Raw genomic sequence first — 19,234 nt, forward strand, 5'->3', positions numbered from 1 at the left:
GTGATATTCTGATAAAGCCCAATAATTTGTCATAATGCTAAGCTTATGCTTTGTATGATATAGTTTACTGCGCATTTTTTTCCTATTTTTGATTACAAGAAGTGATTTTGTAGCTTTTTTCAAAAACAAATTATCGAGTCTCAGAATTTAAGTGAATTTTCTCGTAAGGACCACCTTACCCGACCCTGTTATTTGTGCAAGGACCACCCTATTACCCTACAACACATGTTTGCAATGTTCTATTTGTTTACTTGTAACATCACAATTTAACAGGTTAGAAAGGTAAATTGTAGAATTGTGTTTTTTTGGTCTACACTATTGTTTAACTAAGAATCTTACACGCAAAACCCTTAAAAAGTAGTTTTTTCAAAATAACTGCTTTTTTACTCAAGATAGGCATATTCAATGTTCAGAAAGCATATAGAAAACCTTGTCTTCTGCATCTTTAGACACCAAAAGCACACCTCTAGCTCAAGCGGTTTTCGAGATATCCAAATTTTGCATTTTTGGGGGGATGCGGAACTTGAGGGGTCTTGTGCACCCTCTAAATTATCTTCAAATTTAAAAAAATTTTGCAAGACCTCATTTTTTGTAAGGACGAAACTTTTTAAGGGTTAGGAGCAGTAAATTTCAAAAAAATGATTTTTAAGGACCACCCTATTGGAGAATGACAGAGTTCATCTGTTTATAATGCATGTACATTGTACAACCTTACATTTTACAAAAAGGTTTGCTTGAATGCATAACTTCATGCAGGTGTGTCGTACAGTGACTATACTCTAAAGGCCTGTGGTTACCGCTTATTTTAATTGTCATTGTAGTAATATACAAAACATAAAAAGCTTTTAAAACAACTTTTTGCATGGCAGAAAATGATAAATATGATGCTGGTTCCTCCTCAGTTTTATCCATGTCAGTGCTTCACACAAAAATAATTTTTTTCTGTTTCAACAAGAAATTAATAGGTAGCAAAGTTAGAATCGAAACAAATGCAACCGCTTTTGTAATCAAGCATGATCCCACTCGGGTGCAAGCTAGTTCGTGCCCTGAATAGTTCATACCCTGAAAAGATCGAGAGAAAAATTTTTAAAAAAGCCGAAGTCGCTGATCGCAGTTTCCGCAAACAAACAAAGACTCTTAGGATCATTACTGGAAATTTTAAAATGTTTGCGGAAACTGCGAAAAAACGGTTCTATTTTTTTCTCTCGATTTTTTCAGTTTGTTTATTTGCGGAAACTCCGATCCGCGACTTCGGCTTTTTTAATTTTTTTCTCTCGATTGTTTCCTAACCCTAACCCCTCTTAAAATGTTTGCGGAAACTGCGATCAGCGACTTCGGCTTTGTTCTATTTTTTTTCTCTCGATCTTTTCAGTTTGTTTGTTTATTTGTGGAAACTCTGATCAGCGATTTCGGTTATTTTTAATTTTTTCCTCGATCTTTTCCTAACCCAGTGGTTCTTAAACTGGGGAGCGCGCCCCCCTTGGGGGGCGTGTGAGGCTCACAAGGGGGGCGCGAAAAATTGAAAAACTTTGCATGAATTATAACTAAACATGTCTTCACTTGTGGACAGTCAATTGTTGAAGATGACACTTTGTGTTGCAGTGGCACAGTACGTTTGTAGAGCGTGTTGTTGTCACATCTCGTATTCTTTGTGATGTTTTAGACGTTGCTAAATGTTTGCGCGACACCTTAACTCGTAACACAACGGTTTTCTGACACAGCAACCTCGAGCTTTAGTTGTAATAATAATGGCAACGACTGACCAACAAGTGACAGAGGCTAGAAGTACAACAGTATCCCCAACTCTGATAGTAGGCCTACCATGCGAAAATTATTATATATTTTGAATACTTCACAGTGTAGATTCAAACGATCTGTTATAGCCTGAATTTGAAATTCTTGCTTAAGCTAGTTTTTAAGCTTGTTTCGTCTACACTCACAATCTCAAAAAAAGATTTTGCTTGCTTGAACGCGGTCACGTGAGTATTTCAACCGCAATGACGTCACGTTTCAAAAAGTTCGCGCCAAAGCAAGAAGTAAACCAACTGATTTTTAACAACTTAACGGCAGTCGCAGTGAGCTGGCACTTTGAGTTGTTGCAGTCATTCAATGATTTAATAATGGCTTTCAAATGTTAACGTGTGTTATTTTTGTTGTGATGGTCATGGTCAGAAATAAAAGCAACTGAACTCAATTTGTGTAAAAAATGCTGCAAAAAGATAAGGTTGCAAACGCGCAATTTACTTCAGAAAGAAGTGTTCCGACACCTTATCTTTTTGCTTTTTGATCACCAACAACAATGCCACGCAGACTTTAAATTTAAAATTATTGCAAGAGAAAATGACGCGGTACAATTACGTTTCAAAGAGGCCATATTCATTAGCAGACAAAATCCTAAAATCAACAACCGCGCCGAAAGGGAAGAACTACGTCACCTAATCTACTAATCAACTGATCCAACAAAACCTCACAGCAATAACGCCTAACAGCACAGAAACTCAACAGCCGGCAGCCTCAAGCTAAACCAAAGAGCCACTTTAAAGAACCACTCACTGACTTCAACACCATTCGTCATAGCACATGACTAGGGAACTGTGTTCCGAAAGCTAGTGTAATTTGATATTGCCAAAAAGAACCCGCAGCATCAGGCTATAACAGATCGTTTGAATCTACACTGTGAAGTAAGCAACGATCATGCTGCTAAAAGCGAAACTCATTCAATTATATTTTGAATTTTAGCATTGATTTAATTAGGTTTATTTTTAATTAATCAGTTGTATTGACATAAAATGAGTGGGGAAAAAGAAAAAGTATGACAAAAATTATCTGAAGTTTGGCTTTATAGATGCCATAGTAAATGACCAAGTTGTACCACAATGCGTCATATGTTTTTAAAATCTGAGCAACGACGGTTTGAGACCAACTCGTTCGCAGCGTCATCATGAAAAAAAACACCTTGACTACCAAAGTAAACCTTTAGCTATTTTTCAATGCAAGAATGACTCTTTTAAAAAAATGAAGATCGCAATTAGCGAGTGCTTTCGCCAATCGTTGTTGGCGGAAGTGGTAAAAGCGTCTTTCAGAATTTGGCATCGTCGAGTTGGCTTACCTCGTGGACATTGTCGAAGCCCTTGATAATTTAAATCTGCTCCTGCAGGGCAAGAATACAAATCGCATAAAAAATTATGATGCCATCTATGCTTTCATAGCAAAACTGGGGCTGTGGTATCGACGAGTTCAAAAAGGAAACGCAGCTTCATTTTCCAACCTTGATACTGTCCTTGAGAAAACACCAAATTGAACTGAAGGTATCCACAAAAAAGTTACATCCTTCGCATTAATGCAACTTACCTGGAAATAAATTGCTGTTCTGCTTAATGTTTAATGATTTTAAAACCAGGTGGAGCGTGAATTTTGTTAAAATTGTAAAAGGGAGGCGTGTCTCAAAAAGTTTAAGAACCACTGCCCTAACCCTTTTAAAATGTTTGTTGAAACTGCGATCAGCGACTTCGGCAAACTCTTAGGATCATTACCGGAAATTTTAAAACGTTTGCGGAAAAACGGAAACTCCAATCAGCGACTTCGGCTTTGTTCTATTTTTTCTCTCGATCTTTTCAGTTTTTTTGTTTGCGGAAACTGCGTTTTTCTCTCGATCTTTTCAGGGGGAAAATTTTACAATGTTTGCGGAAACTGCAATCAGCAACTTCAGCTTTTTTAATTTTTTTTTTTGATTTTTTGAGGGTACGACCTGTTCAGGGTACGAACTAGGTTGCACCCACCCCACTCCTGCTACTGCTACAAAAAGTACTACGGTACTGCCCAGTGCCCACCCATTTTTGTGTTCTTGCCCACTTTAACTAATTTTTTTATTTTTAACCATGACATGTTAACCTCTGAGTCATAACAATTATGTATTTCCAAGAAATCCTGTAACTTGGTACTGTACTGTGAAATTGTATTTTGTTTCAGTGTAATACTTTTCTATTGGTTTTTAAACACAAGTTAGATAAAATTGCAAAATGGTTATTCAGTTTTACCTACTTGAACCAAGTGCCCCCTGTCGATGCGTTAGTATGGTAATAGAAGCATTGGGTTTGAAGAAAGAGAAGAAAATCACTGATCTTTTTACTGGAGCAACAAAGACACCAGAATATCTTGCCTTGAATCCAAGAGGAAAGATTCCTTGCATCAAAGATGGAGATGTTGTTGTTTCTGAGAGGTGACAGACTTCTCGTTGAAAACTTCCACTTTTAATTCTTTTGTATTGCTACAAACATGGAAAATGTTTATTTACTTTTTTTATTTACTGTATATACTCCAGTATAAGTCGACCTTTACTTTTCTGCTGAAAATTGGTGACATTTTTATTCTCGCTTGTAAAAGTCGACTAGCTTATTCCTGGCACTGTCATTCAGTGGTTCATCTAAGTAGGCTACCGACATTGACAAACAGTGAGAAAATTTTAAAGTAGAGCAACTTAACCTGCCCCAAGCAACAGGGTGTTACAAATGGGTCCACGTCTTATAGGCGCTGACAGTTAGGCGCTGGTCTAATAGGCGCGCACACTGTGGCGTCTGGATATTTAGGTGCGGAGCACTGTTAGTCCTGTAGAATTTCGTCTAAAAATGGGTCAACCTAGAAAAAATTCTTATAAAGACGAATTATATATCGTTGGAAAGATAATTTTATCAGCTTTTCAATGATGGGTTTTGTCATTTTTTTTACCTTGGGGAAAAAAAGTTACGACCAAAAACGTGCCGGAGGGGTAAAAATTGAAATTAGGAAAAAAATTAACATAAGAATATTTATTTTTTTATTATTCCTATAATAATGGGTGAACAAAAGGTTAGAAACTTATGAATTATCAACAGTAAAGCAGAATATAGATGCAAAAGGTATAAATGAAAATAGAAATATATATCTGTTTCAGGGGGTAAGAGTGAGCAAGACGGGGGGAGGGGCACCAGTAAAGCTGTCGTTGTTTATTATAACTTTATTATGTTATAGTTTACTTACTACGGTTAGTGTGACACATTGCAGATGGATTCAAGTCAAGAAGAAACAGCAATTTGTGTTAAGTGTCTATCGGACTGGTGATTCACTGTGTCATGCTGGAGCTTATTTCTGCGAGAGTGGTAGTAGCCTACCACACACCCTTTGGACACTATATTTGGTCATGCTTTGAAAATGGATTGTAAAACGTTGGTTGCAATGGAGAAAAATAAAGAAAATGGCCATATTACATACATCTATACATCAAGGCGTAATTTCTTGAGAAACCATGCGAGATCCAAGAAACGTCCAGCCTCAAGCAATGAACAATCCAGTAGCAAGACAGTATCGACCAGGTCAGATCAACAGTCGTTCGACTTTAAAAAGCAGTGTTTTTACTGTGGATATACACGAGTTGTATGTTTGATGAACGGCACCCTGATCGAAATAAATTTGAAGAGGTGCAGACAAAATCGTCAGGAATATATTACGTAACACTTGCTTTATGCCAAAGTAAAGACGATGAACTTGCTAAAACTGTTCAGAAACGACTGCTTAGTGCACACGACCTGGTGTTTGCTGAAGCCAGATACCATGTACCATGCAGAACAAGGTTTGAAAATGCTGCTCAGTATTCAACACTTGGTCGTCCAACATCCACTGAAAAAATGACATTGTTTAATACTGTATGTAAAAAAAAAAGGAACATGATAGGCTATGGACTTGTAGGCTACACCGTTGTCAGTATAGGATTGGAATCATGATATGATTACAGAATGCCACCCAAACCGTATTGTTTTTCATATTTACTTTCAGGAAGACCTTCACAATCGCTTTATTGAACTTCTCTGGAGCGCATCTTACATCTTCAAGAAGTCACCAGTTGGTCTGGAGTCACCCAGTTGGTCTGGATACATGAGTGCGAAAACAACATCGCAATCTAAGCCGAAGTCTGTTGTAACCATGTTACCGGTGATCGACTTACACGCCACAGATTTAACAACTTAACACTCGTTTCTATCGTTTGTGGTTGAACAATGCCAAAAACTGAATGTCCGAATGGCATGTGTAACCTTCAACCAACAGCTTCATATAAATGCATACGACATAAAATCATCAAATAACATGAGCGTATTTGTTCGATTGAGCGGCTTTCACCAGCTTATGAGTTTTCTGGGATCAATTGGTTCTTTTATGGAAGGAAGTGGCTTGAGAAGAGCTCTTGAGACAGCATACGCTCCTGTAACTGTAGGTAGGGCACATGTTTAGTGGGAAGGCAGTTCCCCGCGCTGTTCGAGGTCATCTGTTATGCGCAACAGCTATTCTGTCGCTTATGTTGGAAGAATTTTGGAGTGAGTTGACGCCCGGAGAGCAGAGTGCTTTGGAGAAATTTTGTGACTCAGACAGTCCTTCTGATCATAATAATGATAACATTGGGCATAAGATGATGGCATTTTTCACCGATAACAAGGAGCAGTTCACACGAGATTCACGTACATCAGCTCTGTGTTTGATCTATGTTAATTACGTTTCAGTTGTGCTGGAGTTTATTCAAGCAGAGAGAACAAGCAACTGGTTACTACACATTTCTGCGTCAAAAAGCATGCTGAAGCTATTTGCTGCCACAGGTCACAACAATTGTGCAAAAACATGTCGCCTGTATCTTTAAACAATTGCAGAATTGGAAACAAGTCCCCCAGATGTCTACCAGCAATTTATGTACGGAAATCACATCGTCAGGCGTTCTAACAAACAATTGTATGGGCAGAAGTCTGAACTGATTCTCATGAACTCTTTAAAAGGAAAAGGCGGAGTCATTGGCAAGGGCACCACCGATAATGTATTAAGGGTGTGGAATAAAACGATGCACAGGTGTGCAGAAGTGACAGATGCACTCAGTACAGTCTCATCATTGTCAAATTCTGATGATAAACACAAAGAGGCATTTGCTGGAAGAATCAAACGTGATAATGATGATTTAAAAAAAGTACAAACCTGGTTTTGTTCACATAATCCGTTGGAGTTCAGCTTATGGCTCTAGACTCAGGGTTGATTGATAACAACAACAGTGTGACCTGTGACCGATCTGAGGATATAAGGGCGTTTATCCAAATTGAACTTGATGATAAAACCTTTACTAATTGTTCCTTCAAGAGGAAGAAGCAAATAAATGCTATACAGACAGAGCCTTTATGCCAGTCTAAAAATTGGTCATGATACTATCACCATTGATCCATTAACACACTTTTTGAGATTGGTTGTTGTCATAGAGAGAAAGCCAAAAAACGAAATTGCAGACTACCGGTAGCCTACTTCTTTTACGAGTTATCACCGTACCCAATGTCACTGTTTAAAGATGGAGTTTTACGAACTGCGCAAAAATCAAAACTGAAGTCATACATCTTGCACAAAGTTGAAATGACAAAAGAACCTGACTCCATTAAAATTATTGATAGCGGTGCCTTGTTGTGGTGTTGTGACAAAGAAGAATGAGAAGTTCCATGAGTTCTTCAAATAGTACATTAGTTTTCTTCAGCACTTGTGCGACAACGTTATTGTTTTTGATGGCTACAGGGTTGGTTTTGAATTTTTATCCTCGGACTGACAAAGCCTTGACAGGTTATTCCTGATAGTTTCGCATACTTGTAGAGGCTTTTGACGCATGGCCGGTTACCCAGATTGACAGAGTGAAGTTTCCGATTGTTGAAGTGTTATTGCCGGGAAATTATTTCATCCATTAGGTCCCGCTGAATGGAAAGCAGTCCTTAGAATGCGTGGCTCAAGCGCACACACCGAGCTTCGAACCAGCGCAGCTTGATGAAGCTTCTTCGTTCACGAAGTCACGGGCTAACCAATTAAGCTATCGGGGTAGACTCACATGGGAAACGACCACAGAAGTACAAGGAAATGGTCATGTCTAATCGTTCACCTGTTGATCCGGCTCTTCTTCCACCATCACCACGAGCTGCATACTATCACGGCCTCAGAGTATATCACCAGCTGAAAGTTTGGAGAACTTTAAGCAACTCAGATTTGAAACCATTGTCATTGGATTGGCAGAAGAAAGATGACATGTTTTCTCCAGTCATGACGGATGTAGCTGCTGCACCAAAAAATGTCTTGAAAATCTTTCGATGTAGCTGCAAGGGATCATGTGACAGACGCTGCTCTTGTCGGAAAGCGGGCTTAACAGGCACATCATCAAGCAAAGAATGACACGGTGTCAACCAAAGATTCCACCCATCAAAAACGCTCTGGTACAACGTCTCAAACTGTTGAATTGAATGATCAAAATTCTTGCCAAACTGAAAGGAACATCTTTTTCTCAAACTATACAAACAAAAACAGACATAACTCAGCAACAACACTACATTTAACATTATAAAAACAAAAAACAAAAAGCGAACGTTTTCGGCTAGTCATATAGCCCTTTTCAAGCCTATAAGAAAATACATTATTAAAAGAAATGCTAAAGAATCATATAGTATCACAGCAAAAATATGGTCAAAGCTAAAACATTTGAGAAACTGCCTCGCTCACACAAAATGATAACTGAAAATTAGGCAGTTGTGAGCGAGGCAGTTTCTCAAATGTTTTAGCTTTGACCATATTTTTGCTGTGATACTATATGATTCTTTAGCATTTCTTTTAATAATGTATTTTCTTATAGGCTTGAAAAGGGCTATATGACTAGCCGAAAACGTTCGCTTTTTGTTTTTTGTTTTTATAATGTTAAATGTAGTGTTGTTGCTGAGTTATGTCTGTTTATGGTTTAAAAGAGTTACCTCTCTACCCAAATTGTATACAAACAAAGATTTGTGGTGGCTTTAACGAAACAACTAGAGTTGAATGGTTTTAAAGTTCATTTGTGCCCTAGTGTTGCAGATACAATCGTTCAAGTTGCTTTGATTCGGTAGGTAGGACACCTGTAGCCAAACTGTGTACTCCGACGATACTGATGTCCTTTTCTTACTAGTGCATCCGTGACTATTCTAATATCTTCTTGCCAAACATTACAAGAGGGAAAAACTACCAGCAAAGACAGTGCTACAGAGTTAGAGATGTTATTGCGAAGGTAGATGTTCTTGTTTTGGAGTGGCTGTGATACAACTTCAGCAGTTCATAAATTCGGCAAGATGTCTATTTGAGAAGTTGTAATCAAGCAAGTTTGCAAAATGTTGCCGATGTTTTCTACGAAGACGACATGTCTCCACACCAAGTTGGCAGGGCTTGGATACGGTTCTTCGAACTTTTAAACTTGTCTACATATAGGCCTACTTTACCACAAATCACTAAACAGAAGTACGAGGAAATGGTCATGTCTAATCGTTCTCACATTGATCCGGCTCTCGTTCCACAATCACCACGAGCTGCATACCACCACGGTCTCAGAGTATAGCCTATCATCAGACATGCACAAATATTACAGTCGTGTTTGATGACGAATTGGGAGAAGAGAGAAATTTTATGGATGCGTTTGCATCACTTTGAGTGAAATGTGTTTACATTTTATTAGAACTTAAAACTGTAAATGTCGTTTTTACATATTCACAGCTGGTTTAACCCTAGCAAGACCGGGCTTTTTTGGCACTCCAGGACTTGGAGGACACAGTGTTTTTGTAACAAAACACCCTATGAAATAGCATTTTAACTAAAACCTTCTTCACTACGTCCTAAATAGCTTTTATGTGTTGCTTACATACCCTTGCTTATAAAAGAAAAACCTTTTATTTCGGTGAAATCTATCCTGTTATCTCGGTCTCGGTCAACTTTTACTCCCTTACACGTGTGATAAATACCTCCTAATTAGGTTATGTTTTATATTTTTGCTTTCCGATTGTTAGTTTGCTTTTTTGATAGTAATATTCCAGTTTATGGTGTTGTATTCTGTTACAAAGGTAACGTATTTTAGCTTATAATTGTATTATAATATTGAGCAAATTAGTGTTTTACCCCCCCGGCACGTTTTTGACCGCAACTTTTTTTCCCCAAGGTAAAAAAAATGACAAAACCCATCATTGAAAAGCTGATAAAATTATCTTTCCAACGATATATAATTCGTCTTTATAAGAATTTTTTCTAGGTTGACCGAAAATTCTACAGGACTATGTGGCGCCCGGTCATTTAGGTGCTATTCCGTACGGTCATGTAAGTAGCATAAAGGCGAAAAAAAAAAAATTTAAGTGCTATTTCTAGTGAAGTCTGTAGATTGTATCAGCTTGGCAGGGAGGAGCGTAGGGCAATGCTTTTCACACAAAATATTATATTGAACAGGAAAATATATTGTTTTGTTGTACGTGCGTTGTTGGTCATGGCTTCAGTGAGTGAAGTTGCTTAAACCGGCAATGCTTTTTCACACAAAATGTTATTTTTTTTGAATGCTTTTTCCGAAACCGGCAATGCTTTTTCACACAAAACGTTATATTATAATTTTAAGCAAAAAGTTTACGTAATTTAGTCGTTTTGATCGAGAAATTCCAAAGTAAGGGGTTGCCTGGTCAGTTTTGACTGCCAATTCCAATGAGTGAAAGAAAAAAAATCCACTGCGTCCCCATCTTTAAGAAGTCCTCATCTGATAACTGCTCCGCCAAAATTTTTTTTTTTTCAATTAGCCAAAAAAGGACAGGCAAAGACTATGGATCTACCATCATTTACATTTTTTTGCTTGAAATAGGCTACCTTTTAAGCTTGGACGTAGGGCTACTTCCTTGGTCATCATGGCAAAAATCCCAAGACGTGTGTATACGTCTGTGGTCGCGAAAGAGATAACTACAAATGAACTCAATAGTGTTCGGAAGCTTGAATAATTTATTCATAAAGCTTTCACCAACGCAAACTTGGACTAACAACAAATAAAACAATAACAATAAATCAATAAAACAACAATATATTTTTCTGTTCAATATAACATTTTGTGTGAAAAGCATTGCCGGTTTAAGCAGCTTCACTCACGGAAGCCATGATATAATTTTCTGGCAAGCTGCCAAGCTGATACAATCTACAGACTTTACTAGGAATAGCACCTAAATGACCGGGCGCCACAGTGCTCCGCACCTAAATATCTTGATGCCACATTGTGCGCGCCTATTAGACTAGCGCCTAACTGTCAGCGCCTAAAAGACTTGCTCCCTTACAAATAGCCGATAAACAAACAAACAAAACGAACAGCTGATAATTGTGATATACCCAAGCACAAAATAGAAACATCACAGCTGGCTAGTGGCTACCAGTAAATAGTCGTCAACTACTATTTATCGCAATAACCAATTTCAGAATATTACATTTATTGCAAAAAAGTAAACGCGAAATTCATGAATAAAGTCTGCTGATGTGAGATCAATAATGGTTCAACAGAACGGATTGTTTTGTTATCAGATGCACAAATAAACTAGGCCTATTGCTTTATTTTTCTGAAGTGGTTAGGGTTGTTGTATTGTGTTGCCACTACACACATTTGTCTCTCTAGCAGAACAACTCTTTCAGCATCTTTTAACCAGTTAGAATATTGCAATATAATTTAGTTTTTTCAAAAAAATTAATTTTTAATTTCTCTGTGTTATGATGCTGTTTGCTGATTTTTTCAGGCATTGATTCTGTGGGTGTGGTTACGTTGATGGCATTGAGTTTGTATATCATGAAAATCTTTGCTAATTTAGATATACCAAAACTGAACCTACGTCCTGCCATTATTATTTTTTGATTTCAAATTAATATATATTTTTAGTCGAGCTATTGCCACTTACCTTTGCAACCAATATGAAGAAGGAGACGATAGCACACGGCTCTACCCAGTTAATCCAAAAGCAAGAGCATTAGTCGATCAACTTCTTTATGTTAGCGAAAATACTGCCGACGCTATCATGGGATATGTGGTAAGCTAAAGCTAAGTAAAAACAAGGAGAAAGTATATTTATAATAATCAGTTGGATTTGGCAACTTATCAAATACACGTTTCTCATTTACTGTTAGTAGGTCGTATATCGTTTATCTTTATTTACTGTAAGTTTGCTGGAAAACGATGTACCATTGTGCATACTTTTGCTGCTTTTTCACTGAAATCTGCAATCTTTTTAATGTCTTAACCAAGCTTACCCCAAATCATTGTCAGCTCTGTAGTGTACAAAACACTTTTGTCAATAGTAGAATGAGGTTAGCCTACTACGTTTAGTTGTGAGATTTTAAAGGTCTTATTTGAAGGTTAATGTGTTAAAGTAAGCTACATTTAAGAAAAGAGAGTGTTGATGCGGGGTGCTTGTACAGTAGTGTTGAGCGGCTTGTTTTCTATTCAGAACTTGGGTGGTGTTTTTTTTGGAAGTGACAAAAAGCCGAATGAATCAAAACTGGCTCCGATGAAAGAAGCTCTGAAGCTCTATGAAGTCTTTCTAGGCAGGAACAAGTACATGGCTGGAGATCATGTCACCTTAGCTGGTATGTGTAACAGTTTTCCTAAAATTTGCTTTTATTATATGTGTCGGTTTTTGCAGCCATGTTTGTAGCGCAGCTTATAACAGGGTTATAACAACTTAATTTCCATGATAATGTCTCTTTTTCCGGAAATTAAGAAAGAATTATATCAAATGTTTATCTTCAAGAGCAGGTCAGTGCCAGTTCAAACCCACAGCTCGTTTTTTTTTTTTTTTTCTAAAACACACAAAATTCTTGCTATACAGTCAGTCGTACTATATTACTATTTACAAGATCATCTTCGGACAAACTATAAACAGATAACCAACAAGTATCACCATTCATCATGCAGTGATATCAATGTAAAAAGATAGTGTACCGTATGCTATCTGGAACATGCAAAATTTAAATGGTGCAATCAGTTCCTCATCTAATTTTGCAAAAAAAATAATGTTATGCTAAAGTATGGAAACCTGAAACGTAGCATTACATCTGCGAACACTGAGCAATAACCACCAGCATCAGCCTTTTGAAGAACCTGAAGTTGGAAGAATTCTGAAATACACAAAATAGATTGAACACAATGAACACTATCACAAACGGCCGAAGTTATAGTCAATGCATTGCATAATTTGAGCCTTTTTGGTTGTTTGTATCTTAACCCACATTCTGAAAGAGTCAAACAATGTATGGTTGCTTGGCTTTCAGGATGTGGGTTAAGATTGGCATGCATCGGCCACCCCCACTAGTGGGGAACAAACCGACGATGGATTATGATGATTAGGGTGGAGTGAAAAAAATAAAAATCACTAATTCAAAAAACGTCCCCTCTCAATAGTTGCCTTTGGTCCCAAAACTAAGTTTAAAAGTGGTTTTGGGAAGTTGCCTCGAATACTAAGGTGACAACCTTGATACAAAGGTCATGCAGGGGTCAAATCCCATAAAAATGCCATAACTCTGTGAGCAGTGATGCTAGGGAGCTAATTTTGATGCCAAAAGAAGCAGAATGTGCACTTTCTTATGTGTCTCAAAAAGAAGTTTTTTTTGAAATTTCGCTAGATATATGGTTATTTTCACAAAATAAAATTTTCAGGTCAAATATGAATAACACATAGCATTATGCATTATGTTTAACATCACCATAACATAATCACTCCACAAGAAATCAGCATAATGAGTATGATATATCTCTAACTAACCAATGAAACACACATTTGAGTGGTTTTAGAGCAAGCACAGGTTGGTAACAACAAACAAATGTAAAATTGGGTTTCATAATATTACAATACCCTAGACCAGGGCTTCCCAAACTGGGGGTCGCGATCCCCCAAGGGGTCGCGTAACGAACTTCAGGGGTCGCCGAAAGTATAGCCTACCAATTTGCACAAGGTAGCCTACTGCATATTAACACTTCTGTGCGAGATGCTGTGATAGGTATTAACTATTAACTTTATTAAGAATCGCGCACTCAATAGGCTTCCCGTATTTTTGAAAATTTATGAGTTGAAATGGAATCAGAGTTAAGACTCTTTTCCGCATCGTGAAGTGAGGTGGCTTTCAAAAGTCAAAGCTTTAAGATGGCTAGTCAATTAACGTTGAAAACCGAAATCGTGATTTTTCCAACAGAATAAAATTTAGTCTTGGTCCACCATTTTCGCATCTTGCTTTTAGAATTATGCCAAATGTCAGATTGCTTGAAAAGCTGAACGAATTTAATTTGTCCCTCGTAGGAAAAAACATCAATATTTTGCATTGAAATCTCAAGTTGATGCGTTCATCAAAAAATTGAACATCTGGAAACCAAAATTTCAAAATGATTTATCTGAAATGTTCTCACTTAGCCTACCGTTCTAGCTTAAGTAACATCGAAACCGCCTTGAGACCATAGTCGTAGCCAGGGGGGGGGGAGAGGCATAGCCCCCCCAAATTTTCAAAGTTTAGATTCCGCAGTTGAACCCTTTGTTGTAAATATAATATAATTTGTATAAATTTATATCGTTTTTCAAGACATCTAGCTATTAACACCCTCCAGGACTTGTTTTAGACACACAGAAAGACACCAATAAATTTTGCAAATCGTAAATCGCGCAAAGTTTACGCGATTTACGCTTCTTTTAACTAATCTGTGGAAGCAATTTCAGAATCGCTTACTCTGTTCGGTTTTTGCGTAGCTGAGTTTTTTGTGTTCTCTAATTTTAGCCGCAGTTTTTGCCCGTTCGTGTGTAACAGCTACCTTTAATAAGTTAATGGCTGTTTATCTGCTAATAAATCTCATACAAATATTACCCTGAAAGTGTTTCCAGAAAGCGCTATAATCCATTATTTGAATGTAATTTTGCAAACAAATTCCGGGGGAGCATGCCTCCGGACCCCCTAGAATACGAGTGCCTTCGGCACGCTCTAACCCCCCACCGGCTTTATTGCTTCCCTGGCTTAACCCACCAGGATACGCCACTGCACATCAGGTGGTGATGTCTTAAATCAAACACTTTGTCGTTTTCAATTCATCAAATATTTGGCCTCCCCCAAACTTTTTGTCTGGCTACGCCACTGCTTGAGACTTGCATTAACAAACACTGAGCCACGACTGGACTTGCTTTGTGGCAGAAAGCAGTCACACCCATCACACTGAATAAATGTGTTTGTTTTTTTGTTTTGTTTCAAGTAGGCTACCGATAGGCTTTGTTGTGATGGTCAGAAATAAGTAAAAAATAAAAACAAACTGAACTTAGTGCCGGTAAATTGTTTTTGGTTTTCATTTGATCTAAGCTTTTTCAGTAAATATTACAAATACGTATTTCGCATTGTTGGTCGTTTTTAATCGTAAAGGGTAGTGAAAAATTTTAGGAGTTTAAAAGGGGTCTCGAGCAAAAAAGTTTGGGAAGCCCTGGCCTAGACGACAGACGTTAAATGGCAGTTTTATGCAAGGGGAAATGGTATCGGCACTCGGCAGGAGGACCTAAGATTGAAATTGCTTTTTGGTATTGTATTGCTTCATCAGTTTTCGTGACTGAATCTTTAGCTTGATCAGACCGTCACGTCTGTTGAAGCCAGCTATTGCTGATGAAGCTTCGGTTACAAGCTTTATGTGGCGCTCCACAGCTTGATTGTGGCATGGGTGGCGAATAATGAGCTTTTCTTCTCTGATTTTTTCGATGTCGCAGTTACTCAGGTGTCGAATTTCTGGTGGTTCGTTGGTTTGGTCAGAATTTAAGTTCACAAGTTTGTAGTAAGATTTAGCATGATTGAATTTTTTCACATGGACAGAAGCAACGGATTCTTCCCCATCGGATGGCTCGTTTTGGACTGGTGCTGCTTCGCTTTCAGGCACTTCATTTTCGATTGAAAATTGTTCAATGACCCCCCTCAAACTAAGGATTTTGTTCACAGCTAAATGACAAATATTATGGGTACAGAATCTGCATGGCCGTAATGTTGGGCACTGTTGATGAAGATCTCGAGCTTCTCAAAGTTGGAGGACTTTCCCATGCAAGGTGACTGACATTGGCCTGTCGCAAACCCCGTTTCTATGTTTCTGTACAACGACCAACCACAACATTGACAACAATCCTAGAATTTTGCATTAGAGTTTACTTTCCGGCATGGTTTGAAATCAAGCACTACCACACGATCACAGATGAACCGAAAAACTTCTTCAACATGCTACAAAGAGTCGTCAAATTTCCAAACAATAAAGTCAAGAAGATTGCACTGGATGTCCTTAAGCGAAATGCATTCTTTGCGCACCAAGAAAACATTCTCTTGGGGATGTTGGCAGATGAGACAGTTCGTCATTTATCTGTGAACAAAATCCTTAGTTTGAGAGGGGTCATTGAACAATTTTCAATCGAAAATGAAGTGCCTGAAAGCGAAGCAGCACGTCCAAAACGAGCCATTCGATGGGGAAGAATCCGTAGATTCTGTCCATGTGAGAAATTCAATGTTCCAGCAATCAACGTTTTTGCTAAATCTTACTACAAACTTGTGAACTTAAATTCTGACCAAACCAACAAACCACCAGAAATTCGACACCTGAGTAACTGCGACATCGAAAAAATCAGAGAAGAAAAGCTCATTATGCGCCACCCATGCCACAATTAAGCTGTGGAGCGCCACATAAAGCTTGTAACCGAAGCTTCATCAGCAATAGCTGGCTTCAACAGACGTGACGGTCTGATCAGGCTAAAGATTCAGTCACGAAAACTGATGAAGCAATACAATACCAAAAAGCAATTTCAATCTTGGGTCCTCCTGCCGAGTGCCGATACCATTTCCCCCTGCATAAAACTGTCATTTAACGTCTGTCGTCTAGGCTATTGTAATATTACGAAACCCAATTTCACATTTGTTTGTTGTTACCATCCTGTGCTTGTGCTTGCTCTAAACCCACTCAAATGTGTGTTTCATTGGTTAGAGATATATCATACTCATTATGCTGATTTCTTGTGGAGTGATTATGTTATGGTGATGTTAAACTGTGCATAATGCTATGTGTTATTAATATTTGACCTGAAAATTACATTTTGTGAAAATAACCATATATCTAGCGAAATTTCGAAAAAAAACTTCTTTTGAGACACATAGGAAAGTGCACATTCTGCTTCTTTTGGCAATAAAATTAGCTCCCTAGCATCACTGCTCACAGAGTTATGGCATTTTTATGGGATTTGACCCCTGCATGACCTTTGCATCAAGGTTGTCACCTGAGTATTCGAGGCAACTTCCCAAAACCACTTTTAAACTTAGTTTTGGGACCAAAGGCAACTATTGAGAGGAGACGTTTTTTGAATTAGTGATTTTTATTTTTTTCACTCCACCCTAATGATGATGCATGCTTTTGGAGCTCATGATTTTTTACTGTATTAAGCTTGACTTCCTAATTCAATTGTTTTTGAATAATTTATTTATTGAACAATGTGTTTTTAGATTTCTTTATGGCCAGCCCTTTGATCGTGCTTCCTATAACTGGAGAATACAGTTTGAATGATTTCCCAAAGACTCAGGCGTGGTTTGCGGAAATCAAGGCCTTGCCATATTATGATGCTGCTAATAAAGAAGGAGTGGAAAAGTTATCTGAAATGTACCAGGCCAAAATAAATTCATAAAAAATGTTTGTTTGTGCTTTAATTGCTTTTGCATTTTCCACTTAGCTACGAAAGAAGCGTGTAAATAACATTTATCCATGTTCGGCTGTTGACTAATACTGCGCTTTTTGCTATTATCTTTTACTAAAGCTTTGGTAGAGAGTTTGCTTTGTTGAACCAAAAACAAAGTAACGTTACTGGGTTTAACATTTTTTTTACAAAGAAATATAACATGATTTTAAAAAATCAACTTGAACGTTTTCGACACGTACATGTATCCTCATCAGGAATTACTTGAATCTGCAATATACATAAAATGAAAAATTGTAAGATAAATTTGACTATGCACTATAACTAGTAATTCCTGATGAGGACACATAGGCTACGTGTCAAAAATGTTTGAGTTGATTTTTTTGATTATGTTATATTTCTTTGTAAGAAAAAATGCTAAACCCGCTAAACTTACTTTGTTTTGTTTGTTTATATCTTACTAACATTTTTAAATTTATACCTTTCCACCATCTAGTAAAAAACACAATCTTAATGAAAAAACTGAAGTCTAACTTACTTGCTTGGGTTATTATGTGTGAATTCTTGCGTATCATGCTCAAATTGTTGATCATCACATCTACAGCATTTGTTTTCCTTCATTCCTTGAATCATCACCAACAAATGAATTGTGTAATTGCAAATATTTTCTTGTGATAATAAAAACTACAGTTTCAGTACAAAATGATTGCACAATGCACATGTGACACGACCGCTTGAAGCAATGAAGTGGCGCCCGTCACGATAGCTCAGTTATATAGCGCGTAAATTTGCAAACGAACAACTTCAAGATCAAGCGACGCCGGTTCGACTCTCGGGGTGTGCGCTTGAGCAACGCATTCTAACGACTGCTCTCCATTCAGCCGAACCTATTTGGATGAAATAATATCTCCAGAACTGTACGTATACAATCGGAAAATTTTACTATGGGAACGTTCAAATATTACGTAACGCCTTCGAGGGGGAGGGGGGGGTTTATGCAAAACGTTACGTTAGCGTCACATCGGGGGGGAGGGGTTCAAGCAAAACGTTACGTGACGCTTTCGACCACGGAATGGTAGTTTTTTGTGCTGAATTTGTAGTGAAAAAGCGTTACATGGGGGAGGGGGGGATTGAAAAAAGCGTTACGTTGGCGTTACATGGGGGAGGGGGGGGTCAAAAATTCGGAAAAAAAGCGTTACGTAATATTTGAACGTTCCCTATGTCAATCTTGGTGACCGGCCCTGCGTTAAAAGCCTCTACAAGTATGCGACACTTCGAAGAGGCCATTTTGATAAGTAGACATAGTCCAAAGATCAACAATCGTGTCGAAAGGGAAGAACTACGTCACCTAATCAATCAACTAATTCAACAATATTTCACAGAAACTCAACAGACAGCAGCCTTATGTCAAACAAAAATGCCGCAGAAAACGACTCGCAGACTCCAGCAGCACGTGGCTAGAAAACTGCGTGTTCCAAAAGCTTGTGCAATTCGCTATTACCACAGCGAACTCGCAGTATCAAGCTAAAATAGGTCGTTAATATCTAAACTGTGAAGTAAGCAGCAATCATGCTGCTAAAAGCGAAACTCAACCTATTGCATACCAGGAATAACCTATCAAGGCTTTGTCAGTCCGTTGACAAAGATTCAAAACCAATCAAGTGTTGCGGCCTTGCAAAGTCTTTTTTTCTACTTGATATGTAGCTGCCTGTCATTTTGGTCCC

At 38.0% G+C, this 19,234-nt stretch overlaps 1 protein-coding gene across 1 annotated transcript; it reads left to right on the top strand.

Moving 5' to 3' along the window:
• The first annotated feature begins 3,973 nt into the window (after window positions 1-3,973).
• On the top strand, window positions 3,974-18,205 carry LOC145780890 (glutathione S-transferase 1-like). The gene is made up of 4 exons (XM_082592544.1): window positions 3,974-4,219; window positions 11,717-11,864; window positions 12,282-12,420; window positions 17,323-18,205. Exons 1-4 carry the CDS (start codon window positions 4,020-4,022, stop codon window positions 17,499-17,501), a joined length of 666 nt encoding a protein of 221 aa, XP_082448670.1. The 5' UTR covers window positions 3,974-4,019; the 3' UTR covers window positions 17,502-18,205.
• The last annotated feature ends 1,029 nt before the right edge of the window (window positions 18,206-19,234 follow it).

The sequence above is a fragment of the Aplidium turbinatum genome, chromosome 12, assembly GCF_918807975.1.
Source record: "Aplidium turbinatum chromosome 12, kaAplTurb1.1, whole genome shotgun sequence".
Taxonomy (NCBI): domain Eukaryota; kingdom Metazoa; phylum Chordata; class Ascidiacea; order Aplousobranchia; family Polyclinidae; genus Aplidium; species Aplidium turbinatum.